The 27,702-nt window shown below is 35.2% G+C and overlaps 1 protein-coding gene across 14 annotated transcripts in view; it reads right to left on the bottom strand.

The window, feature by feature from the left end:
- The window catches only part of atp2b2 (ATPase plasma membrane Ca2+ transporting 2), a 169,117-nt gene that overhangs the window by 40,212 nt on the left and 101,203 nt on the right, over window positions 1-27,702 (bottom strand). For 9 of the 14 annotated variants that reach the window (XM_015348202.2, XM_015348203.2, XM_015348205.2 and 6 more), the window contains 8 exons: window positions 20,486-20,683; window positions 13,588-13,845; window positions 12,052-12,177; window positions 9,459-9,584; window positions 8,450-8,482; window positions 6,848-6,940; window positions 3,056-3,097; window positions 1,078-1,242 (listed from right to left, as the gene is read on the bottom strand). In XM_015348202.2, the coding sequence (XP_015203688.1) occupies window positions 1,078-1,242; window positions 3,056-3,097; window positions 6,848-6,940; window positions 8,450-8,482; window positions 9,459-9,584; window positions 12,052-12,177; window positions 13,588-13,845; window positions 20,486-20,683 (1,041 nt within the window). The remainder of the gene's footprint in view (window positions 1-1,077; window positions 1,243-3,055; window positions 3,098-6,847; window positions 6,941-8,449; window positions 8,483-9,458; window positions 9,585-12,051; window positions 12,178-13,587; window positions 13,846-20,485; window positions 20,684-27,702) is intronic. The other 5 variants (XM_015348208.2, XM_006631018.3, XM_069189447.1 and 2 more) reach the window with 3 other exon arrangements.

The following is a 27,702-nucleotide window of genomic DNA, read 5'->3' as shown; positions in this document are numbered from 1 at the left end:
CTGTTGCACATATGAGGTGGCTCTGAAAGATGTTCACGGAAGAAGGTCTTAGAGTCAACTATTCTGGAGAAGAACAAAAAACCTTTCTCTTATAAATGTGTAAGTATGGCCATTCTGCAATGGGTTGAGGAATCGGTCACTGTTATTTACAGTAACCTGATAAAGTACCCATACTAGAAGCAAGTCAATAATAGATGCATGCAGATCCATTCTCACAGCTTATTTTCTAACCCTGGAGTTTTATGATAGATGGATTTTGTACAAGGAACATTATATCGATTAACATCTTTCGTCACATCTTTGTAGAATCAGTTAACTCTTGGTTACAGTCTTTTGCTGAAATGCTAAATGGAAATAAATGTATTGGTCTAAAAATAATGAAAAACAAAACAGAAAAGCAAAAAGAAGAAAAAACAACACAACACACAGAAAAAAAAGGGTGGGGGAGTATATATCGTTTGATTTTCCACATTTTGCTTTTTTAAAATTTCCTTTTAATTGTATTTTTTCAGTCTTCATGCATAATACATTGTCAAGATTAATTAATACAATTGAGGTGCTTTTCCCACGTTAGGATGGATTTATAAACGTTATCAATTAATCAGTATGACAGCTTCTCATAATAAATTTCCCACTGATTTTTATGAAGCTTGAAAAAGTTTGGGATCCTTATAAGCCTGTAGTACAAACTTAGCTAATTAAAAATGGTGTACCATCAAGAAGAAAGCTACTGTACCGTTTTGTAAGAAACACTGGGGGCAGGCCATTCAAATGTGTATACTCTAGGGGACACATCTTTAACAATGTGTAGAAAACACCTCCAAATACAGTAGCAAGTTCTAAGTTCTTGCACATCTCGCACAGTGTAAATGTATTATGTAATGAGGCTGCAATATTAAGTCTGAACATCTCACATAACCAAATTGCACTCCTCCAGGAACCTTGTAAAAGCCTCACTGAAACAATTTTGTCTAACATAACCAAACTACATCCTTCAAACAACATTCAGAAATTTTGTTACAACATTTTATTTTTTTGAGAACCCTGTGCTTTTGGAAGCAATTAATTCGAATTTACCTGCTTTCCCAATCTGTACTGCTAACTTAGTCAATTTGCCCTGAAGGACAGATTTCTCTTTCTTGGGCATGCTGGCTTTTTTCTTTTCCTTGTCATCAGCATCTCCACCTTCGGCACTCTTTAAAGGTTGCATTTCCATAGCTGCTGCGCCATCCTGCTTCTTAGCTAAAACAAAATGCACAGCATTGAATGTACTATATGAATTTTGCTGTAAAGGAAAGGGTGAGGAAAAGGATCTGGATTATACAAAGGCTGGATTCCCGAAACCTAAGAAAAGATAGCATTATTGACATTTTTTGTTTGTTGTTGAACTCAGTTTGTAGTAAGCCTTCCACCCTTTGTGAATCAAATGTTCCACATGTCCATAAACACATGTATGCAATCTTTGTGTGGACATTTTCTCACTTAAACTCCTTTTAAACAGCTTTTCATGGGGGCATTTGAACAAAAGCGGTAAGCAAGTGCGCAGTCACTGCAACACATGCCATTCAAACATCACTGGTCCCACAGCTCAAGCACATTTCCTCAAGCTTTAAATATTAAAGAATATTAAATGAGGAAGAAAATGTGTCTGAAACCCCTAAACGTTTCACTTTCAATGATATAATGTTTATTTCCGTATAGGAGACATATCAAAAAGAGTACAGTACCCAGCAGCCATATCACCTTGCAACTCACAACTGGCATCTCACTTAAACTTAGTAGGTGTGAGCCTGGTCAGTATCTGGAGGGGAGACCTCCTGGGAAAAACTAAGGTTGCTGCTGGAAGAGGTGTTAGTGGGAAAAGCAGGGGGCGCTCACCCTGCGGTCTATGTGGGTCCTAATGCCCCAGTATAGTGATGGTGACACTATACTGTAAAATGGTGCCGTCCATTTCGGATGAGACGTAAAACCAAGATCCTGACTCCCTGTGGTCGTTTCTCAAAAGGAGAAGGAATTGTAACCCCAGAGTCCTGGCCAAATTTCCCATTGGTCCTTACCAATCATGGCCTTCTAATAATCCCCATCTATGAAATGGCTTTATTACTCTGATCTCCTCCCCACCGATAGCTGATGTGTGGTGAGTATTCTGGTATGCTATGGCTGCCATCACATCATCCAGGTGGGGCTGCACATTGGTGTTGGTGGAGGGGAGTCCCCATTACCTGCAAAGCGCTTTGAGTGGAGTGTCCAGAAAAGCGCTATATAAGTGTAAGCAATTATTATTATCACATGGACCGTATTGTAGTAATTTTATGCTCATAGGTTCTTGGGATAACGGATTGACACTTCAAAACCTGAACCTGTGATACACAGAAATGTCATTAACAACACTAATTACAGCAGTAACCTCAAGGTTTTCCACTCTCCTGTGTTGGAAAGACAATTTACATTCCAGAACTAAATGCATTGTATGCCAAGCAAGAACATACAGTAACACAGCTGAGTTTACAAATAAGGTAAAAAGGAAGTCTCAAACTAAACTACTACTGTAAAATGCAGTGAAAAGAAAGAGATGCCACAAATGAACGTGTGTTTGTATATCTCACAACACCTCTGAAAACATAAAGCCATATATTTATTTTCATAATAATACCATTTCCAATACAAGAATAAAATACAAAGTTCAAAGAAATAAATTGAGACATTCACCAGTCACCCGTGGTGCACACAATATTACAATAATATTACCGGCAAACTTTCTAAGATACCAGAATTATTCATCATTAATTAATTCGTTTCCAGATACTAAAACTGAAAAGCACATGCACATAAATAGTTCATACTAACATCATAAAACAAAAAATACTTATTTTGAATGAAAGAGTAAAAAATATCAGGAAAAAAGCAATACTGTATATCTGGAAAATCACATGGAAAGCAACTGGAAGGCTACTTGAAACCACTGTAAACGAAGGCGGTCAAGATCAAGCAGTGGGCTCATGTTTTAACTGTGGAAAAAGCAAGTTAAAACAAACGGAAATAGAAAGCAGGTTACCTTTGCTCTGGTTGTTCTCCATATTTCCATCCTGTATTTTACCTATGATGAAGACATACAACACACAACAAAAAATAACAAAAGCAGACAATAAAACATTTATCACAAAGACATTACAGTGAAATTAAATAAAGAAGGAAGACACAGAAAATGAATATTTATTTTACATCTCCATGACAGCAACATACACAAGATGCTCCATCATAAATGAGATTTATGCTAAGCTTTTGCTTGTCCTGCGGTTAATCACTAGATTTGTCCAGTGAGTCACTATTTCCAGTCCTGTGCTAACAGAGTCCTGCATATTTAATGGATGACCAAGGAAAAAAATACTCCTAATGCGGTGTATATCAGCTTAGAAGTAACATGAATAGGAAAACTGCTGTGTTACTGGATATCGTTCTGTAAAATTAGATAAGTCGCTTGTTTCAAGCAAATTCACTTTTGTTCTATTATTAATGCTTGGTGTCTGGATTTAAATATTTTTCTGCAGTCATCATCTGTTAAAAACTCTGGGAACAGATGTTTTTTGGCAAAGGAAAATAATAACTTGAAGAAAATGACTCTATAAAATACTGAACCGTTTTTGTGATACACAGCACACTCAAATACAGTAATTACTGTATGTGTTTATGAATATGTATATACTGTACAAATGTTTTGAACCGGTTTGTAGAACAAAATATGAAGTAAAGGTAAGTCTACTAGTTCTATATTTATCACATGCTAGTGAAGAGAACATGAAAATGAATACTTTACATTCAACTGAAACCTAAGAAAAACCTCTGTGGTTTGGCACGATAAATAGTTTGATGGCTTCCTTTCCTGAAATAATAACCAACTCCATAGTATACTGTATGTATTTGGGTTTCAGCAACTATAACAACATTTTTTCCTAATTTGGCATCTGGAGTTATTAACCTAAAAGAATACTGAACAGCATTCAATATTTTTATACCAAAAGTGGTAAAGAAGATCTAATTGTTTTGTTTTCAATATTTTAATTTTAGATGGAGTTTCCTATTTTCGTCTCTATTCTTTGGCTCAAATTTACAGTGTATTAAATGAGTGTATGAATGGTTTTAGATGCTACTGTAAAGTGTAGTAATTTATCCATCAGATGTGGATAAAGATTTTGACATATTTCATTTATTGTGTGAGTAGTATTGTATTAAATAAAATATACCCTCCAACCGGAAATAAATTTCAGTTTTGGAACACAATAATTTTTTAATAACAATCAATTACTTAATTACTGAATTGCAATGAATTACTCTGCATTTAGGATTTGGCATGAGCCTTACGTAAACACTTCCTTGTAACAGGTATTATGTAGACCTTATTTGGTGATGAAAGACTGGTTTCAGCAACAGACAGTACTCACGTCAACAATTAGATGAAATTCCAAATATTAATTATGCAAAGGAATTCATTAAGACCTAGTACAGGGCATTAAAAACACAGTGTTCACATATTAAACACGCACATGAGTGGGAAGGCAACACAGGCACAACACAATACACAGCATGCATTACAGATGTGTTAAAAGGAAGAGCACATGCTTCAGCACAAAAGAAACAAGGAAAAACAGTAACAAACACGGGACATTTTTTAGAAGAAAAGCAAGGGGTCGTAAATGACAAACAGTCCTGACCGTCCCCCTAAACATTTAGCACCTCTCCATAATGTTATGTATTTTGTTTTTGCCTAATCCCTTGTATGGACTGCTGCGTTCACTGTACAAGTTGTAAAATCACAGCTAAGACCTTGTGCTTAGGAAATTACACTCATTTCCATTGCTACTGAGATTAAGAACTGATCCTGCTACAGAAACATGCTGTCATCCCAAGGAGACATAGCTCAGTTCCAGTCTGATTAGTGTTTTTAAGATAGAAATGCAAGATGTCACAAAGCAGAGGAACCAAATGCTAATGTAATCTTTTCTTATTACCTTACCAATAATCATAATGTTTGATTGTACACCAGCTACTTGTTTCTCAGCACAGCTCAATAGCAAATATTGATCAGTCTGTGTGTCTAAGAGTGTGTATTGCATTTAAAAAAGTGGAAGAAAGCAGTACTTAAACATCAATTTTCCTTACTACATTTTCACATCTTACTCTCAATGAAATAAAAATGCTTGGATTTTAGAAATTTCTTAAATATTCTTAAATATTGTAAACAAAATAATTACCTGCTTACTGTACTTTTCAAATAAGTACAAGCAAGCGTTGCATATGCATATGCTATTTTACTTGCTTAAAGAATTAATTTCCCACATGATTCTGTGCAACATGTAAATTACATTTATCAGTTATTAAAGTTTGAAATATCAAGTTTAAATTTAATTACACATTAATGTCTTTGTCTTTATTTGTGAATTTATCTTTGTACCTTATACTTCTTAAACACCCTGAAGAAATGACAGTCACACGTCAAAGCTGAGCCTCACAACCTCCAGATTACCTGGGGTTAACTGCAATTCTAGTGGAGATTTAAGGATGATAATTCAGAGTCTGTAAGAAACATGCTGGAATTTTAAATTATTTGAAAATGGCAAAATGAACACAATTTGGACAAAATATAAATCCTGGGGGGAAATGGTGATGGTTTTAAAATTGGGGGATATGTTATCCCTTTGAGATTATACTAATTAAAGGCTAATAAATTCCATTTAATGTATTTTGCATTCTCTCAGTTCCAGTAAAAATTATATTAATCCCATTATAGCTTTTATTGAAAGTTCCCTGCGAAAACATGTGGCAGTTCTGACTCTATATACTGTAATCAAGCCTTTTCAAGGGGAAAAACTGGGAGATGGGGGTGTGAGTGTTAAAGGTAGGAAGAGAGAATGCATAGTATGCCAACATGCTAGTAACATGTTCTACTTGATAATAAAGTACACATGCTGAAGGAATTGCCACAATATCTAAAAATTTCTGATCACAATATTTAACATTTGAAGTGTGCAGTAAAGCAAAAGGATCCATTTGACTTCGGTTAACTGCTTGAAAAAATGCTCGGTTTTGTAGATTAGTCAGATACAGTTCTACAGTAAGTGGTTTAGAGCTTTTCATACTAGCACACCACCATCCATACGCTAATACAATAGCTCCATTCTGGATAAATCTCTAACTGTATCTAAACTGACTTGTGTTTAACATATTGTATATACAGTAGTGTTCTGTGTTTGTGGGCTCAGCTACAACACATTTGTCTGGTCTATCAGGCTGGCCATAATTAAAGTACAGTGAGCCAGATGAAAAAGTTTCAACTTGTTTCTACCACACAGAGCACCTTATTCACTAAAAACAACATAACAGAAAGGGAAGTATAACCCCTAGGGAAAAATAATCATAAAGGGAATAAGGGCTGCAACAACAATATAGGGTCCCTAAAGCAATTATAAAGAGGCTACTCCCCTGGCTACAATGCACTCTAGAAGATTAATATTCTTTGAAGATTAGTTACAAAATGCAATCACAGGCTGTGTGACCCAGAGTTTAATACCAACCCTGTATGCAATTATTCACCTGTATTCACCTGGAAACCGGGGCTGTATTCCTAAACTCCTCATAGGATCCTTTTGTTAAATATTGCTTGTACTACTTATTGTGGCATTCCTATTTGGAATTATGCACTTCTACATTGTGATGGAAAATAAAGGATTGTTTTTACAGGTTGGTGACATGCATTTAGCACAGCACTACAGTCAGCAGAAGAGAAGGCTCAAAACAGCTGGAGAAAAAGGATATCCATCAGACAGAAGCAAGTTCTGTGTTCTCCACATACCATTGACTAAGTTGGTATTACCAGAGGCATTTGCACCAGCAGCACCATCTGTAGCTATTGTTGAGATGGGGTGGGAAGAGGGATGGGAGCAATCTAGCAATAATAATGGATAAAAAAGGATAACAGTGAACAAAAATAACATGATTTAGAAAATACCTTATTTACTGAGATTGGTACTGCACTTTTTTAAACTACTGTATATGGAACTAAGGTAACGAAATGTGTCAAGCATCACATTCACGGTACAACATACAGTAATACACATCACATATAGTATGGAATGACAAAAAAACACGCACAACCACCAATGACACAATACACAAGGACAGACCGATTTCACTTGCACTTGTGTTATCTCAGTTTTTCCTGCTGCTAACTAAGTAAACAGTCGATTGATTTCTCTTCTTTTCTGGGAATAGTAATTCAAGAAGCACAAAGCATTTGCAGTTTTGTACATGCAAAACATTAATCTGTGTTGCACTTTTCATGGAATGCCAAAAAGTACTAGAAGAAAACAAGGAGAAATGACTAATCATTGATTTCAGATAAGGCAGCATGAATCAACACTCCATAGCACATACTTAAAGTGTGAATATTACCTTCATCACACATTGCTAGAGAACAAACACATCAATAATAACAGTAACATTCTTCCAGAAAGATTTCAAGGAAAACACAAATCATTCTACCATTATTTGTCATTCCTGATTATGTAATGCAGTGTATGTGTTAAACATTTTCCATAATGTAGGAACTTGTACACTGTAAAACAGATTTCTTTTAGTTCATCTTGTCTCCACAGATCAACCATCATCATTTCCATCACTTCCAGAAGAGGCCAGTATCCCTACAAACTTTTGAGGTGATAGAGCAGAACCTACTCTATGTAAGGTCTCACTCACCTAGTGAGATTCATACAGATTCCTAACTTACAGTATATTGCATGCAAGCTCATGAGTGTGACATTTTTATCTTTAGCATAAGGAAACATTACTTGCATTGTTTGATGAAACTGCAACTGGCCAAAAAGAGAACAAGATGTGTTGTGGTAATGAGTATCTACTGTACAAATCATTCCCATACATAAAAATGTAATGCAAACCCTGTATAACAGTGCAACTAGCCTCTGAACCATGGAAGGCCAGCAAAATCTGTCTATGAAGGAAATAATCTAAAATTAAATTAAATTTCCAATGAATTATTCTATAAGTTATTCAGTAAGTATATATTGATATATATTTACTGGGAACACTAGCCTCTTAGATTATAGTAGTGTTTAATGGACAAGTACCATGCATAGAAACTGATTGAACAAAAGGATTAGATCAACCTCAGAATCGGCATAGTCAATGCAGAAACATGGATGAAATGTTTTATTTTTTCCACACTTAAAAAGATGATTTTTGCACAGCTCTCCTTTTTAAGTCAAGAATCACCATGGCCTAATCCTGAATTGAACAGAAAGGGTGGGAAGGTGTTGGGGGTGTTGGTTTAGTGGGGTGCCGTGGGTTGGGGAAAAGCAGTTCAAGCCACCTGCAACTTTAGTGTTAGGTCTATAGCTGGGGTGGATGATACAGTACATGGAAATTGGAAATACTGTACCTGGTAGCTGCTCTCCATCTTCCACTCTCTCACCTGTGTTATAATTTTCAGAATGATAAGACAGTAAGGTTTGCACACGCAGATGTCATGTGAGATTTTAACACTTTTTACCCAGAGAACCACATTTTGATAGATACTGTAGGTGGGAGTATTTCTATATGTCAGGAATTCTGACATATTCTGTCAGAAATCTGACTATAAAAATTTCACTGATAAAATTCAATTTGCAAATTATACTTTTGGAGCAATAGTAATATTAAAATAGATGCTGGATATAAGCTATAGAAAAGCATCACATCACAATGAGAAGCAGCTTAACAGTAAGATTGCAAATGTAATTATGCTGGTGGAACATTAGACGAGACTCCTGTGGGTTCAAAGAAACAGTTATGAAACATGCAAATGCCTTAAAACACTTCCATTTCAAGCACAATTTGGCTACCTTACGCATACAGAAGCTGTCTTTCATTTGTCCATAATCCCACAGAAAAAGAATGACAACTGCATTACTGTCATAAAGATGCAATGATTGAAACCAATATTTGGTGCATTTAATTTAAAGTGATTATATGTACGTCTTATAGAAAGAAACATGTTGGATCACCTGACCAATATTGTAAAGTTCGCAAGTTTCAGTTTCTGTGATATTCTTCAATTCGCATTTATTTCACTTCTAGTTGCTTTTTTTTACTGCTATGCCTTTGCCTTTGCAAAGCAAAAAAAAAAAACCCATACAGTACTACTGATATCAAACCTAGAAAGAACATTATACAGTGTATTGTAAGTACTGATATACTGTTTAAATATTTGGTTTACATATTTTTCAGTTTTTATTTCTATGGGTACCCCAGAAATGGTCCACAGTACACACAAAGGTAAAGTCTTCGCTGTTATTCCACTTTTGTCTTAACTGACACATTTCTGATGTACTGTACAGTAGTCAGTGAAGGAAACCCCAAAGCCCCAGACGCTGGCCTTAAATTAAGATGACAATCTGTCGAGACTGTACCTTTCTTCTCCTTTTTCTCTTCCTCCTCACCACCAGCCCCAAGCAGGGTGAAGATGATCCCGGTCTGAGAATTAACTCCCACAGCTGTGACCAACATTCTCCCTGATCCTTCCATGACATGGGTACCTGGGACAAACACCACATGTTTTGGGTCATTAGGAGCTGAAATAGCACACATTTCTATTTGCCATGCAGCTAAACTACTTTTCCAAAGCTCTAATCATGTGTTGTTTTAACCCTTCCAGATCTCCCCAACATACAGTATTAGTTATGTCCTGGCAGTGATGCGGCATCCATTTTGTGTTTCACTGTCAAATCAGTCTCCCTTCGTCGGTTACCGGTGGAAATGAATCGTCTTTGGACTTGGAGCACCTGAAGTTGGATTACATCCACTTCCATTCCAAGTGTTTTTTAACATAAATACTCGGACCTGGCAGAGGTAGGGGGCTCTGTCACTGAGTTTCTTCTCTGAGCCCTCCAGGTACTGTTTTCTTTGTTTTCCCGGGGCTTGTTATTGTCTCTCTAGTGATGCCGTTCTAGGATTCCTCACCTCACCTGGCCTTGTCTACAGTGTCTTTTTCACCTCTGGCTACCGTGTGTTTCTCGGCTCTGACCCCAGCTCCTGTCCGCAGCGTGTCTCTCGGATTCCGGATGGCTTGTTACCTCAAAGTGTCGGCTCGGCTTAGGATTTGAACTTTAACTTGGATTTTGACCTTGGAATCGCCCCTTCGCTATAGATTGAGCTTTTCTGTGACTCCAGAGTGTGCTCTCCTCCCCACTCAGCCCGGTTCACTTCAGTCCTTTGCAGTTCCCTGCAGGATGCTTGTAGGTTCCCAAACACAGTTCTTGTCCAGCACTTGGGTTCTCATACATTCCAGGATCACATTACTAGTCCCATCGCAATAGCACAACATTACAGATATAATATTGAACAGTACAATGATGGTGGATGGATGTTTTTTATAGATAATACAGATAATACAGTATCTCCGCTGTGAGCAGAGAAGAAAAATATAAACTCACTATGGCATTTTTGTATAAACCAGTCTCGAGCATCATGAAATTAACATATGAACATTTCAATGTTCCAGATGAACTTAAACTTGTATATAACTTTTCTATTACTCATTTCCTATTTAATCCACTAGGAATGTCTGGGTGAAGTGAAAGGTAATTTAATTGGACGGCAAAGTCTGCCATCCGAGACGTTTTTCAGCAACACTGTTAAACTTTGAGCCTCTGTAGTTGGCAGACTGACTCTCGGTCTTCTTGACCTCCTTAGTTCTCCACTAGCTTCTTTGATTAAATCAGATGGGTATAATATCCCATCTATCTCAAGCTAATTAATTCCTATGGCATTTCTGCCTTTATTTTGATAACATCTGCAGTACAAAGGTTCTTTCTAAATGTGATGATATTCACCTTCTTTGCCCTTTTTTAAAGAAAAGCACTGTACAGCAAGACATACAAGCTTTTTTACAACCTCAGGAATGATTTAAAACACCCAGCTAAGGTACAACATATATCAACACTCCATCAATATAATTCCAATGGCTTAAAAAGTGTAATGTCAATAATTATCACAATTTTAATATAAATTAAACTTGGAATCACTATTTATTTTCTTATCTTCTATTGCTCGATTTGGAATGTGCAATTGTTTAAAGATTAGGCTCTCTGGTAGTGACTCCTGTACCCACTTGGGAAAGACAGGGACTTGTGGATATGCTCTTGATGAAAGCTCAATTTTAGAGCTATGCATCACTCGACAACCTGCAAGTACCAAACTTACAGGAGGCTCAGTGCTGACTGGAGGACTGTTGCATCTATCACTGACATCACTGCAAGCACTCAACAAGTTACAGGAGTGGCCATTTGCCAACTGAGTGAAACTTGCTACTTTTCTAAACTGAGTGAGCTCTAATCAAATAATACCAGGTCCATTCCAGCAATGCTATGCTAATTTTGCAATGATGTTTGAGAATTCAGTTTTTGAACATGCAAAAGACTTTGAATATTTATTGGAATACCGTGTAAAACTATGAAGAACAATAGGAGAGTTACTAAAAGAATCTAACTGAAATCACGTACTTTTCTCAAAGATGCGTCTATATATAATTAATGGATACACATATAATTTTCACTCACAAATTAAGTCTGAAGGGGGCTCAATCCAAATCACACAGCTAAGAAAACTCTTTTCATTAATATTCAATTCATAATTAAGAGCCCTTTTCATCATGACTCAGTGGCTCAACAACCAACAGATTTCAAATTAATTCAAGACACAGGGTTACTCAATCGGGTTATTTTCGCTAACACATAGCAACAACCAACTAGGGAGCAGCTGTGGACTGTTGCTGAAGATATTCATATTTGAATCATATAATCATCAACAACCTCTGAAAAATCAACAAATGCCCTAACCTATAAACTCTCATTGAAAGTTGTGGCTTGTGGTTTAACATATTATTGTATGTTGGAACTTACTGAAGCACTTTTAGTAATATGAAAGGCCTCTCCATAATCATCGAGGCTACCAAATAAATACTGTATACTGTGGTACATAATGAATCATGTGATACACACTAACCTGAAAGAAGCATGGGATCTTTGTCGGCTGATTTTCGTACATGGTCTGATTCTCCAGTTAAAGAACTTTCATCTATCTTCAGATCATTCCCCTGTATCAAAATTCCATCAGCTGGAAGCAGGTCACCTTAAACATAAACCAAAAAAAAACAGCTGTCTTGCACTTGTAATACATTTGGCATCTATTTCAGCAGTACTGTAGTTAAAAGCTTAATAAATATGATAAATTATTATATCCTTCCATCCATTTTCTAGCTGCTTCATCACATTCAAGGCTGTAGAGGAGCTGGAGCCTATCCCAGCATGCAAAAGGTGTAAGGCAAGATACATTCTGGGCAGGACACCAGTCCATAACGGCACAAACAGTCCCGCATGCACTCACACCAGGTTCAATTTTCCCTGACGTCAATGAATCTACAGTACCATTATGCCTTTGGGCTGTGGGAGGAAACCGGAGCACACTCACACACACACACACACACACACACACACACACACACACACACACACACACACACACACACACACACACACAGCACCCCAGGATCAGAATTGAATCCAGGGACCCAGCACTGTGAAGGCGCAATGCTAACCAATGTGCCACCCTGATCACATGGCTTATCCTTGGCTGCTTTCAGTGTGCAGTTATTACTAACACAAATGGTGGCAAAATGGTCAACTGGTGACTAAAAAAACACCTGCTCCATTACTTATTCACACCTGAAAATTAGTCTAGACATTAAAGCATTTTTTTCTGTTTCTTAAACGGGTTCTTTAAAAACAAATCCAATATACCTAACCCAATAAAATTCATAGAACTATTATACAATAAAATGTCAATGTTAACATCTTCGCTGTCCCACAATTTTAAATTCATGTTTTATATTAATATAAAATTAATATAAAATGAAACAATAATATTTTCTATTGTTTCACAGTGTGAAATCTGTGTTCATGTTCATGAAAAGTTCATGTCACTGCAGGACAAGCATATGAAAGGATCAAAAGCTGGATTGAGTTCCAAAGAGATCTCATGTTCATGAAACTGAATGTTCTGGGACGTCCAGACCAAGCCAAATCCTTAACACCTGTTTCCATATGGATTATAGTGGGTAGCATTGGACTGGTTATAAACATCTGTTTGGATAGTCAGCTGAATGTTTAATTTTGTGATGTATATTTTTACATATATTCTGACATAATGTAAAGCATAAGAAGGGCAGAGATCACAGGAAAGATTTTTTTTTCAATTTTTCCTTTCAAGGAATCTTAAGAGCCAAACAACCCAGACAATATAGACAGCTTGAAGATGTCATACTACTATGATTTAGGGTTCTGCTTAACAGTAATACTATTTTACTCAGTTGTATTTAAAAGAAAGCATCACATGTATTAAAAGAAAATAGTAAAAGGTGGGAAAGCCATCTTAGGGCCAGAATATTAAAAAGTATTTTTGGCGTTCAAATGTGAGAAAACAGATTTTCAGTTATGATCATTTTCAGGGTTTTTTTTTTAGAAGAATTCAGAAAATGCCTACCGTATTTGATCTGTGCAATGTCACCAACAACAATTTCCGCTACAGGAATCTGGACAACTTGTCCACCTCGAACAATAGTGAATTTTTGTTCCTGCTCAATGCGGCTTTGTAAACCTCTAAACTGCTTCTCCTTGCTCCAGTCATTAAAGGCAGTAACAAGTACAACACAGACAACAGAGAGTAAAATCGCAGCGCCTTCGATCCAGCCAGCTTCTGACTCTCCTTCGTCCTCGGCTCCAGCTGAAACTTCCCCACATGCTATAGAAAGACACAACATACAGCGTCAGAGATTGTCATGGAAAACCCTTTCATAAGCATCATTCACTAAGTGAGGATGAACTGGCAAATCTACACCAACTCACTATTGTTGCTTCATTCATGAAGAGTTTATGTTGTGCCAGTCAACAAAAAGAAATGTATTTCTGTACCATTTTCAGTGAAGCCAGTCACTTTAGAGAGTGGAATGAAAGTAACTATCCATAACTTTGCACATGCTTTGAAATGGATGGAAAAATGGAGAATTATTTAACTCCATTTAACTTACAGATCTTGAAAGTTATGCCATGTAAATGAATCTGTTGTTTGCCAATTTAAACGTTTCTAATTGAAAGAGAAGGTTCCTTTTGCCACAGTCATTCCATAATGAAATTGTCTGTACTCTCCTTACTGTTCCATTGGCATCTAGAGTACAATATGCCATTTCTTCACATCATGAAAAAAGACCTTTACTTTAACAAATCACAAAGCAATAACATTTCAAAGGTTCTATCACTGGAACTTCCTTTCTGCTTCTGATGAATGATAAAGCGATAACTTCTTAATAAAATACTCTACTTCAATAATGAAATTCTCATTACAGCTTTCTGTTTCAAATTGCTGGCTACACACTTTTCCAACCAAACAAGCGATTTGGAAAGCAATGTGAAAACATGCAAGTATTTAAAACAGGTAGGGGCACTCAGATATACAGTATATTAATTTATCTCTGACACTGTGTGTTTCTTTCAAATAGAACATTCACTTTTAGTTCCATGATGCTCATTTCTTCCACCCTGTTAACAAAAGTGTTTCACAAGCATATATTTATTAAATTAATTTAATAGTCACAACTCAAATGAAGTGTAGTGATATGGTCAATTTTATTTTTTTATTTCAGAATCAGGAGAGATATTCAATTGCAGCAAACAATTGCTTGAAAAAAAGGATATAATATAAGGATATATTATAAGGATATAGTCACGAATGAGACTAAATTATATCATAGTTAAAAAAGTATAGAGATTGTAAGTGTTGCCTCTCTTGAAAATAGCTATAACAATACTGTATCTGTGCTATAATGATACATTTATTAAATTAAGCTAAGCTTCATAAAACAATAAAAATAATTCATTTTTGGGGTTTAAAAGAATTATCTTTTAAGTTAAAAAACGCTGGTCTGAATTTAAATACATTTTGCCTCTACAGGAAACAATGTATGCTATGTCTACATCTTAGGATGCCTTAGTGAAATCTCAGTCGAGTCATTTTGTTCTATATTTAGAAGTCCGTGACTCTGTACTTGACCTACATTATTAATTTTTATCTCAGTGAGTAAAAATGGTCTGATTGCATTTTAATGATTTCCTTGGCTCTACAGTCACCTTTTTAATTTTACAATCACCTTCAATGATAATGTTGTGCCAGCCATAATGAAAAAATATTAAATGCTTCATGATCTATCATGACAGTTGAGATAGGTTCTTATATTTTAATATAATTCTAGTACAATATTCATTATAACAGATAGCAATGGAACTTATTTATACACTTTGCCAAACCCTTTTCTAATAACCAAAACAATTGTTTAGCTTGTGATAAACTTTAATAAATAAATTTGTAACTAAATCATTTTCTTTTAGAAAGGAATACATTCAATCAGTTCGTAGAAGAATCTATTTTGCCAATAACTAACACAGTTCTGCCATCAGTATATCTCCCCAAGGAAGTACTGTAATGTTTTAGAGAGCACTTACACTCTGGTTCCTTTAGAAACGTTTCCTGGAAACAAATGCACAGATGTATGATGCCACAGTTACTCTCCTAACACTGCAGGGGTGGAAAACAACCCCAGTTAAATATAAATTCATTGATGAGTGAGCAATTTAAATTAATATTTGGTTATGGATGTTTCCCTGCTGCCTTGTTAGCTAAGACATCATAAACAATCACGGGGAACACATTTGGTTCTGCAGCCTGTGCTGTATTTAGGCATATGAAAGTGTGCATTCAGTTTCTGAAATATTTGACATGTTTTTAGCTTTAATTTCTGGATTTCCTTTTAAATATTTATTCATTTTACTTGCTTTAAAATGAAATATAGTTTATTTATAGTTATTTTTTTATTATATCCCTTTATTTTCTTTTTATTAATGTTTTGGGAAAAGAGACATTTAACTCAAAATGGTCATAAAACAAAGCTTTGATTGGATCCACAATGAAAGAAAAAAAAGATTTTTTTCTTAAATTCAGTGTCATGCTAACCAGAACTTTGATGTCAGATGATTCATTTAAAGTTAATTTGTGCCTGCTGTGGTTGTTTAATTTACAACCAGCCACCTTTTTGACACCCATCTCTCATCTCTGCAGAGAAATAGATGGAAGATGAGACTTGAAGCATTTTCTTTTACACATTTTATACAGCTCCATCAAATGAGCTATATTAGTAAAATAAAAACATTATTTTAAAAAAGAGAAGTATGTTAATAATACTAATGAATAAATTGTTATATTACATATCTGTTTGCAATTTTGAATGCTGGATGAAATGTTTATGCTTGGTTGCTCTCCATGGTGCTGAACTGTCAGAAGGAATAGTTAGATAATAGTGACATTTAACATCACTTAGAAACAATCCCAGAAGAATGGGGAAAAATATTTGCATGGCATTTGTTGTTCTCTGCTGTAAATACATCATGATCTTCTGCAAGGATGTTCAATAAATGAAGTTACAGAATACATTAATTTCCTTACATCAATGTGCTCAATTCAAAATTACACATAAAAGAAGAAAGATACTGTACACATTCTTGTTGTTTTTTTCTTGTCACAAAAGAGGCACTTAATGGGCATTCCTTTGTTATATAAACAATTTAATCTGAAATTATACTTTATAAAAAACATTAACTTTACATATTAGAATTAGAAGTTTTTTAAAAAAATAAAAAGAGTAGCGCATACTTTTAGATATGTATCAGAATTACATCCACTGGTGAGTTTGAGTATAAACATAAATCATTCCAAAAACAACTTTTTGGTACTATAATTTTCTGCATTATATATCTTTATGTATCATTTTTCTGTTTTTGGAAAATATTATTATAGCCTATAGAATGTTTCTGTAGTGATGCTTTTTTTCCAATGTCCACTATGAAATAATATGTATTTTATAGTACTCGAAGTTTTAGAAACATCATACCATTTGAGAAAATGGAAGATAATTTTCCTCTGCATAGGTCTAGAATTATCTTCAGCATATTTGTCTGTTTTTTCCTAAATTTGTATCAGGAGAGTAGTGGTATACTGGGGGGTCAGTGTGGCACGTTCACATCTGAACAGTAAAACAAAGAGGATGCATTCAATTCATCTGCATCATTTGGTGACAGGTAGCTTTATGATTTGAAGATCTCAGGGAAATACAGAATACTGGATACTGGCTTCATACTGTTGTGTACAGTAGCTTGTTCCAGATTTGTAGGACCCTCATGTCCCAAGTGCTAAACACAGCCTTAAATCTTCTTCTTGGTTTCACCTTCTGATCATTATAAATCCTGAAAAAATGTTTTAGGTTGACTTTGTCAGGAGATTTGAGTAACACTTAAAGACTGATTCAAGTCCCCTCACAGTCTCCTCTGTTCAAGACCGAAGAAATGTTGTTGTTTAACATGTACTGTATGTCGTTGGGACTGATTTCAAAGCAGCCACACTCTTTTAATAATGTGGAAAAGAAAACTGTACAATAGTATTGGAAGAGGCAGTTGATGATGGTCATCATCTAGCTGGTGTCAACATTTGCACGTCTGAAAAACAAGTAGGAACTGAGATATTTATTGAATTGAATGGGATGCGAAACACATTGATCAAAGGAATCATCTGGTTTAGCTTGGTAATTTAAGTTCTGCGTAAATTATTAAGAACCATTAACAGTCGGAGAACAGAGGGAAAAAAACACAGGTGGGCAGAGAGACTGAGAGAGGAGGCAGGAGAGGGGACAGACAGAAAGACACAAGGAGAGAGACGAGGATGTAGGTGTATATGTTGCATTTTGTGTTGGTTAGCATGTTATTGTCATTGTTAATAAACATTTGTTAAACCCCATGTGCCAGATGATAGGGTATGTTCTTGGCATAATCTTTATGATTTGGGGATTATGATTATTTATTTTTAATTATTGATTATCCAGCTTGGCGTATTTCTGTCATTTTAATTTTGTAACAGTATGATATTCTACAGTAAATGCAGTGTTACTAATGTATTGTAAAATTCAATCTTAACTTGAACAAATAGTAAAATGTTCCTTTTTATTATTAAATAGGCCATTAAACTTATAATTCACAAATTTGTCCTGATTTTATATGAAGCAATCAAGGTAGTTAACTCACTGTTGCACGCGCATATAATACAGTACATTGTTGTATGAGAGGTGCTTAACATCCAGTCATATGTAATGATATAACATATCTGTTACAGATACCACTCCTACGGAGTCAGTGAAAAGTTTTTTAAAAAATAGAAACTTCTACAAATGCAACAGGTGTTCTGAGCTTAGGTTTTACCATGTTATTTATTGCACTTACAATTATGTTTTTTTTTATTTTAAATGAAAAATAACATATTATCCTTTTAATATCTATCTTTGTAGCACCACGGGGAAACAGTAATAGAACACACAACCCTCTAGGAAAATGTTGCACAACACACAGTATCTTCCTGGCAAGTTACCAGCAGTCAGAGGAGTAATACAGTCCTCATTGACAACAGGTGCCTGGTAAGTTCCTGGGGCAACTGCTGTAAACACTAGCTGACCTGAAGCCCAGAGTACCTTCCAAACACATCTCACTGAGTGCCACTCTCTGGGGAATCTGTTACAGTTGGCCAATTTGATAGTGTAGCTTGAATCCATCAATATCTGGACTAGAGGGCTTAGTTTATGCTCTGGTAAAATGCCTCTACTGACCGAGTCCTGTTCCTGGAATGCTGATGCGACTACATCTCTTAACAATCTGAACCGGATCATTATTAACGTAGTTTAACAGCTTCTTTCTGTTCTTCAGTAAAGTGTAACACTTTGGGGAAACAACCAGGATCTTGATTTAACCAGAGAAAAAACTTCACCTAACAAAACCTACTGTACATTACAACCTTACATTGCAATATCCAGTGGGCTGTGAGCCCAATAAATTGTTGCATTCCAATTCAGGGTCCCTAGGATATATAAAACATCTGATCCAGTATATCGATTTTTTATTTAGCAGGCACATTAAGTGTGTCCGTGCAGCTCTTTATGTACACTGAACCCAAGAGCCCGCACTCTGCAGCGAATCAAATAAATTTCACTTGTTGTTTTTCTCCACGTGCTTTAATATTACAGAGCATCTGTAATTTTTTCATTATTTCTTTTACTCACTTAAGGGTCCCAAAAATTAAAAGATTAATAAGCATTTGCAGCATGCTATGTCATTGAATTTATAGTTGTTATAATGATGGATATAACTTACTCAGCATTTCCAGCACTCAGGCTTAATGGCTATCTCTTTATTGCATATTTTACAGCAGAAGGGTTTGATGTATGGTCTGGACCTAAAGGTTATTTATTTAATGACATCTCTGGTGCAGTTCATTAACTCAAACTTCAGAAATGCCTTTTTTCAATGGATGTTGGTGTGATGCTTTAAATAGCTTTAAATGCATTGCCATTCTTATGAAAGACTCCTAAGGAAATAACACTTTGTATTTTCTAATACATACTGAGTACCGAAGGACCATAGGGAAATGGACATTCTGTGATGCATCCTCGAGTACCATTCCGTCTCAGAATAAATATACATAAATAATGCTTCTACCATTAAATTTCTTACTAATATTGCAGTAAAGGTATATGACATGGTTGCCTTTTGGTAACAGGACTTTTTTTCTTCTAATGAATGAGTTGGATTAGCAACAATTTATACATTTTAATTAGAAGTCTTTTAAACCGTCATCACTTCTGGTTGCATGGGCATTATAATTGATTCTGCACTCTTCTCCATGATGAGTTCTTATTGCTTAGGCCCCCAGAGACAATTCATTTTTCATTTGGTACACCTTTTCACATCTGTTAGCACATCATTCTTTCATTTCAACTCCCAGTTACGTCCGTATAGCCTTCTGAAACATTTGTGTTGTTACCTTCCTAACATTTTCTTGTACTCAGATTGCTTTTATTTCTAATATGCAGTATGAACGTTGCAAAAAGTCACTTAAATAACATAAAAAATAAATGCATTGCAGAAAAATTTAATTTAATTCTTTAAGAATTAAAGAGAAGTGAACCTTGCAGCATAAGTTCCTGTTCCTATTGAAAAATAGACTGCGAGATTAGAATACAGTTCAAATTGCTAGTGTATATTAAGAGCATGCAGCTATTAAGAATAAAAAGAGATCCACAATGATCATCTGCAAAATGGATACAAAGAGCTGGTGAAGGCTGCTGACTTTACATACTTTACATACAGTACACATATGGTGTTACGAACACCTGAAGCTCACTGAACATAATTTCAGTAGCATCTCAATCTAGGAATAAGACTGCAGAATGCAGTTCATCATTTAAAATAAAAACAAAAGAATACACCTTTACTTTAAAAATTGGAATGGTTCTTACCTTCATTCCCCTCCCCAGGAGGCTGATAAAATGAGAGTCCCAAGGAAATAATGGCTGCAATTTCTAAGATAATAAGAGTCACATCTTGTAGTGCTTCCCAGACTAACTGTAAGAACGTTTTTGGCTTCTTTGGAGGTATAAAGTTTTGCCCATAGATTACTTTTCTTTTGTCTAGGTCTGTTTCAATTCCTGGCAAGCCTGTAAAGTGAGAACAAGACATTAAATGATATAGCACAGAATACATTTTAATTTCAAGGTTTATGACACATTTAAATAGCTTTAAACAGTATTTTAAGACATTGTAATTTAGGACTAGTTTAAATTACCCAGGCCCATGAGCAAACGTTGACTTATGTTCTGCAGTAGAAACTGAAAGAAAGGATGTGTTTGCAATCTGGTTTAAATTCTTAAAACTTTATCTGATATCAGATAAACAAAGAGAAAAAACAACGTAAGATCTAGAAATAGGAGATTTCAAAACCAAAACTAAAACCTTTACTGCTCTGTGTATAAAGTATATACATAGATATTGTACGTTTACAATATTAATTACTAGAAAAACTAATGGACAAATTATGAATGTTTTATTTAATCTGGGCTGGTTAAAAGCCTTTTTTAAGTAAATAAAACATTTTAAGAAATTAGGACACTATTACAGCTTCATCAATAAATTGCACTTACAACCGACTATAGCTATTACAGGAAAAAGATGCACAGTATAACAGAGAACACCTCATAAAACAAATCAATTATGTACTAGACTACTCTCTAGAATATGAAACAAAATAATACAGGAGTGTTTGTGTTACATATAAACATAAATTCATAAATTCATGAAAGCCTTACATACAGTATAAAATCAGCATTCTTCATACAGCATTACAAAACATGTTACTTTTTCACTCCAATGCATTATTCCTTGTGATAAAATATGCACTGAGAAGTATTTGAGGGATGTGTGATTGTGTCAATTATTCCAAAAACATTTCAGAAACAAAGGTCTTAATATTCTGTAACGTTCTGTGTTTGTTTAACTTTGATATAAAAGAGGTACTGTAGTTGGCTTACAACCGGTAATTGGATTCTACGTGTGTGCAATGAAGACAGGGACCTACTGTAGCTGCAGAGATATAGGAAGGGCAACCTATAGAGCCCCCCACAAAAGCATAAAGTGTGTAATGGGAACTCTACGTCCCCCCACACGTTCCAATATAGATAAATGAACTGAGAGAGGCCCTGCATACCATCCTGCACCAGGCCCAGTATAATGTTCTCACCTTATAGAGAAGACAGAACCAAAAATAATTCTTGTATACTGAATTCTTACTTGTTATTTGGGCACCTCAAAATATATAATCCCATGGTATTTTTGGAAGATTGCTTAAGCTGTGATTACATTATCATTATCGAAAAGCTCTCCAGTGTACCATCATAGATACTTATTCTCATAGCGCCAAGGAAGAGTGAATAATACATTTTCTAAGGCAGATCTTGTGAAATTCTAAGTTAAAATCTATCAACAGTCAAAGTTACACATTAAGAAAGGACTACAAAAAGCACCTGTTGTAAGAATGGAATGGAAACCACAGCACATACTGCATTTACTGTAACTTTAAGAAATAGTGTTGGGTTTTTTTATTTCAGTGAGATGAATATCTCATCAGTTACTTACAGTAACCATGTAAGTACAAGCATATAAACCTATCTTTCAGTGAGAGGAATCATTTCATTATGAATGCCCGCATATAAAAATGTAACAGGTTGCTTACACGATTCAGGCTTCCTGCCCTCCATAGTATTCAATTATACTTCAGACTCATTAGCAATTCTCTTATTTTCATGCACTGTATGTAAGGAAGTTTGAAATAAAAGACTTTGAAACTCTGCCCTACACTCCTCTGCACAAACTATATGCCATGCAAATTACTCTGACACTATAACAGGTCACATAAGCTTCAGGCATACTTAGCAGTATGCCACGGATGAACGGTAGCTCAGCTACTTCATTTTTCTATTGATGTGTCATCATTTAACAGTAAATCTCTTTAAACAATAATAATAAACTATGCTGGATTTAACTTTTCAAGTAAATTTACGTGTAAAAACTCTGGATCTCATGTCAGAATGGAAGAAAAAGAAAAAATCAGATACAGATTTAATTTTAATATAAGTTTTAGAAATAAGGAAGTCAATTTCCCTTTGCTCAATAAACACAATAAACCCTGAGTGTTTCATGAACTACAATTACTTTCTAATAAACACTCACAATAAAATATATCTGAGATTGCCTTTTGTCTGTGCACATACTGTAAAACTGGTTTCTCACTGTCATTAATGTTTAAGGTAATTCCACAAAATATTTAATATGTCACCTATTCCTAGTTATGATTATCTGAAATTGTAAATATAATCCCAATCTAGTCTCCAGAGGGATCTTTTAAGAAAATGCAGCATTTTTCGGACATCTTGCCAAAGCCTTCGGTAAACAAGGAAACATATAGCAAACATAAATCCAAAGGTTCCTTTGGAAGAAGAGTTTAATGGTGCGTTTCATTGGACAAAATGAACATTGTCACCAACCGGCCCACAGTAAGTGTCCAGCAAAAGCAATTCTCATTTGAGTGTCCTTAAAAATAGAGGGAGTACTGTAAATTGGGTTTTCAGATTGTGAAGGCATTCTATAATTGTTAAGAGATTAAACACAAAATGAGAATTAGTAGCTAGACGTACAACACAGGCCTCACCATGACTGGTACTTCCATCGTCGTTTTCATCGGCAGTTCTGAAAGTTCCCAATCCACACTATCTCTCTGTTGCTTTTATGTATGTCTATGTTTTTTTACCAATTAATTTGGATATTAAATGCCTGCCTCCAGTAAGACATACATGGACACCAGGTTGGCCCTCATCTGCATTCAGATTTAAGAACATTTTTTAGAGTTTTCTTTATGAAGTGGGGCAAGTACAGTATATAGGTGTTGTGTAACCACCAGGTTTGCAGCCAACAGATGGCACTTGCCTCACACACCAGCTCTTCCTATACAGGATGGGGATACAGCACTACTTTAATACTTAGGTAGTCCTTTTACAAATTCTATAAGGCCTTAGAGCTATAATGTCCTTACTGTTACTGTAAGTCACAATAAAATCCATGTCAGTTGAATTACTACACTTCAATAGGAAACATACAGTGCTTAGCTTTCTTTCAATTAATATTGTGATGGGATGTTTCTTGTACTGTAGCTAGTATTTCTATTTAAAGGAAAATCCCACTAAAATAAGGAGACAAAAACACATAACATAAACTTTTGAACGGCAGGGAATGTCAGTATTAATAATGACTTGCTTTTCAATTGTAAAGAATCAAAAGGACTGGTCTTACATTGAATGATGCATGTAATACTGTACCATATACTGCTCCCTCATCAACTAGGTTTTATTTTTGTAAGTCCCACATTTTGAAAGCAATGAGATTGCTAGCTTAAGCAAGATAAATGATCTCAGGTCATTATTGAGAAGACCATTTGAGCATGATAAAATATATGGCATTTTCATAAAACAAAAAACAATGGATTTATGTCTTAAGCTTCCCAGTTCATTTAAAATAAAAATAATTTCTGAAACTTTCTGAAATTTCTGACATTTTTATTTATATACTCATATTTGTTTTTAAAAAGTACACTAAACCTACTGTATATCTATTTCCTCAGAGAACATTACAAAATACTAGATGGTAAAAGCCATTTTTGCTTTGTATGGATCCTTTAACAACATATATCACTAAAGCCATTCAACAGCCTCGGCTATTTTGAAATTCAGTATTTTGAGAAAGCAGCCTGGTAACTGGCAGTTTTCACAGTCCATTAGCACTGATGCCAAAAAGATGAATGAAACCCAGACAAAAAACCAATAGCAAAAATGTGCACTCCTTAGAGAATATGCATTTCATTTTGTGAATGTACAGCTGGCATATTAAGCAAGATTTATAATGTTCTTTGGGGTTCGACTGAGGTTATACATCTCTGGATATAAATGATAACTAAATTGCAAAATCTTTCCTCATGTCAACAATATTGGTTTCCTGGCCTTCCACCAATCCATTGCACTGAAAAAGTTCTTGTTGCCTTATTATGTGAACAGAAACCCTGTAATTGAATTCTAAGTTTGCTGGATAAATGTTTCCATTTCAGTGGGGAAAATGTATCTACTGACAGACAAAAACCACATCTCAAGAGTGCTTTTTTTAGTTTTTCTTTCTCTTCTTCCAGAATATCACTCAGACATGGCTTAGACTTAGCCTTTCAGGGCTGAGAAAAAATGAAAGGTGTATAGGTTTCAAGATATTTTTTTACTTTCTCCAAAGAAAAGGACAACACCACTTGGTTTTTAAATTTGTCACTCAAGATTTAAAAAAAAGTAACCTGGGGTACTGTACATCTGTATAAAATGAAGTTGAAAGAAACAGCATTAACAAACCAGGCCTGAGACTGGACTGAAAAGAAGTCTCAACATTAATCAAATGGAAAGGAACAGCCTACTTAAATCCCTTCAGGAGACAGAAAAGTTGTATGCAGTGATGGAGTTTGTCACACAGAACGTAGTTAACATTGACTAAAAAGAGAAAGGCCTCCCGTTCTGTTTTTACGTACTTAAAGAGGATACTGGCAGGTCTATGTTAGAAAGGACTCCCAAGGTCTAAATACTCAAAATAACCCCTCAGGCAGCTGGCAATGAACTTTAAGACAGATGTTGCCAGGACTGGAATCCCATTGTCTGGACATTTGTTTTTACACTCTTCCTGCCTGAAAATACCCAAACTCTTGGAGCTGCAAGATAAATCCCTGAATAATCAGCTAGAATCCTTGTGGAAAAAAGGTCTCCACAGTATGCTGGGATAATCCCTTCAGTATACAATACAGCACATTGGAAAGAGCCCCAGTGCCTCAGTAACAAAATCCTGTATTCTATACCTCTTCATGGGAACACAAATTGTTTCATTTTAAAAATATATACAAGTATACAGGCAAATTCAGTCATATTAGTGAGATGGGTCATCCAATCCTAACAAGGACTAATCTTTGGCACCTGTCTACTAAACGCAAATAAATAATATATATATTTCAATAATATAATAATTTGATTCTTAGAAAATGAACGCTTATCTTACTTTGACATGTGTCTGTTTTTTTTTTCTAATAAATTCACAGTTTCACTATGCCATTCCTAATTCTCATTCCTTTTGACAGCACAATAGTGAAGTATGCAGCTAAAATGTTTAAATCTTTAAAAATGTTACTATTTTGTATAATTAATTGTTTAGAATATTAAAGATCTAGAGATTAATATATTTATATTATATATTATACATAGTTATATCATGTATTAAATATGTGATATATATATATTCCATTTGTGTTTTAAGACAAACTGATATGGAGCACTACAGTATGTACCTCACTGCCATATCCAACATAGCAAACCATACAGGAAGCAGACAATATTAGAGCTGATAACTGTCAACTGCAGCTGGGTAAATAAGATTCCACATTTTATTTTGTTGGGTACCTGATAAATAGGATTGGATCCTCTTATTATTTTAGCTGCTAAACAATTACAGCTGTGTACCTATAGATCTCTAGATTACAGTAGAACTGGTCCACGATAACAACCAGCATTCGCTTCTCTGTGACCCTCAGTATTGAATCTCTATTAAAATATAAATAGAGATTATGGTAAAGCATGCAAGCATAAAAAGAATGCTAAATGGGGGGATTTAAAAGTATTTTAGCACACATTTTCAAGGTTATTATTTTAAGAATATACTTTAATTCAGTTCTTGCTGTTAAGCGGGAATGTTCCTTTCATATCATGCACTTTGCATTACTTTGACAACAAAAGAGATGCACTAATCCAATCTGCAGTCTGGCTGGATTTTTTTTCTAACACTTTAAATGTAAATATCTCCAGCGCTATAAGATGAAGCAGTTTATACGTAGCCACCTGAAGTTCCTCCACTAGGGATTGAAAACCATGTACAAAGGAAAGGGATTGAAAATGCGTCTGAGAACAAAAAAAGAACTACCAGAAGCTCCAAGTTCTGAATAGAACAGAAGACTAAATATAGTCTCATTTCATATTCCTTTTCATTTACGCATTGCAAGGAGGGAGTTCATTGATCTCTTCTGCATACCATCAGGTTACAGAGTCCACTGCTAACATCTCCCTCATCAAAGCCTAAGGGAATAATCACACCACATCTTTAGTGGAAGCAACCCCTTGGAGTACAGAGTATGCTTACCAACTAACTTGTAATAAGAAAACATCAGAGCATTAGAGGGTTGCTTGTCATGAAAGGCCTTTTGCATGCCTATTCAAATGTATTTTTCCCCAGTTAAAGCTGTATTACAGACTAATGAGCACCAAGACAATGCAATGGAGAATACAGCTTTGTTTTGGAACTTTTCAAATGAAGGTTCCTGGTTAGTTCTTGTTTTTTTTAACCTTTACTACTGTTAGGATTACATCTTCCTCAGTCTTTATGTCTCCTAGGCTTTTCATACTATACCAATTTATTCACTTATCTGGGTCATAGTTCTGAAGAAAACTAATTTAAAAACCATCAATGTTCTTTTAACAACCTTTATCTATCAACTAAACAGGTTGGATAGACCAAACAGCCTCCTCTCATTTGTATTACTGTATGTGCTCCCAGTTCTCTCAGCAGCACCTTGATAACTATACTATAGTAGCTACAGAAGAGAACGTAATAATTTTGCTATTCTTTCTACCAAAAAAGTTTTTCAAACTCATATTGCTAAGACATTTTATGACTATGATTTTTAAGTGCTGTACTGTTCAAGGCAGCATCCTTACATTGGTATTACAATTGACTGTTCAGTTTAACAAGACAGAACAAAAAGAAAATATTGATATTATATTATTGACACATACTGTACAGTATACTGTATATAGTAACTGTCAGGATGACAGAGTGCCACATGCAACCCTGTATTAGATTAAGTGGGTAGAAAATGGATGGTTGTATGAAACTATCAAGAAACTAGAGATTGAGTAACTCACAACTAACCTTTAGAAGCCAACAGTGGAAAGAGGCAGTTTCACATCATTTGTAGTGTGAGTATTCTTAAGAATTGCTGACTAATTGTTCTCATTTCTAGGATATGAGATGGATTTCAGTCTTTTCCCTTTGAACTGCT

Source organism: Lepisosteus oculatus, chromosome 4, assembly GCF_040954835.1.
Source record: "Lepisosteus oculatus isolate fLepOcu1 chromosome 4, fLepOcu1.hap2, whole genome shotgun sequence".
NCBI lineage: Eukaryota > Metazoa > Chordata > Actinopteri > Semionotiformes > Lepisosteidae > Lepisosteus > Lepisosteus oculatus.
This window is presented reverse-complemented; position numbering and strand designations above follow the sequence as displayed.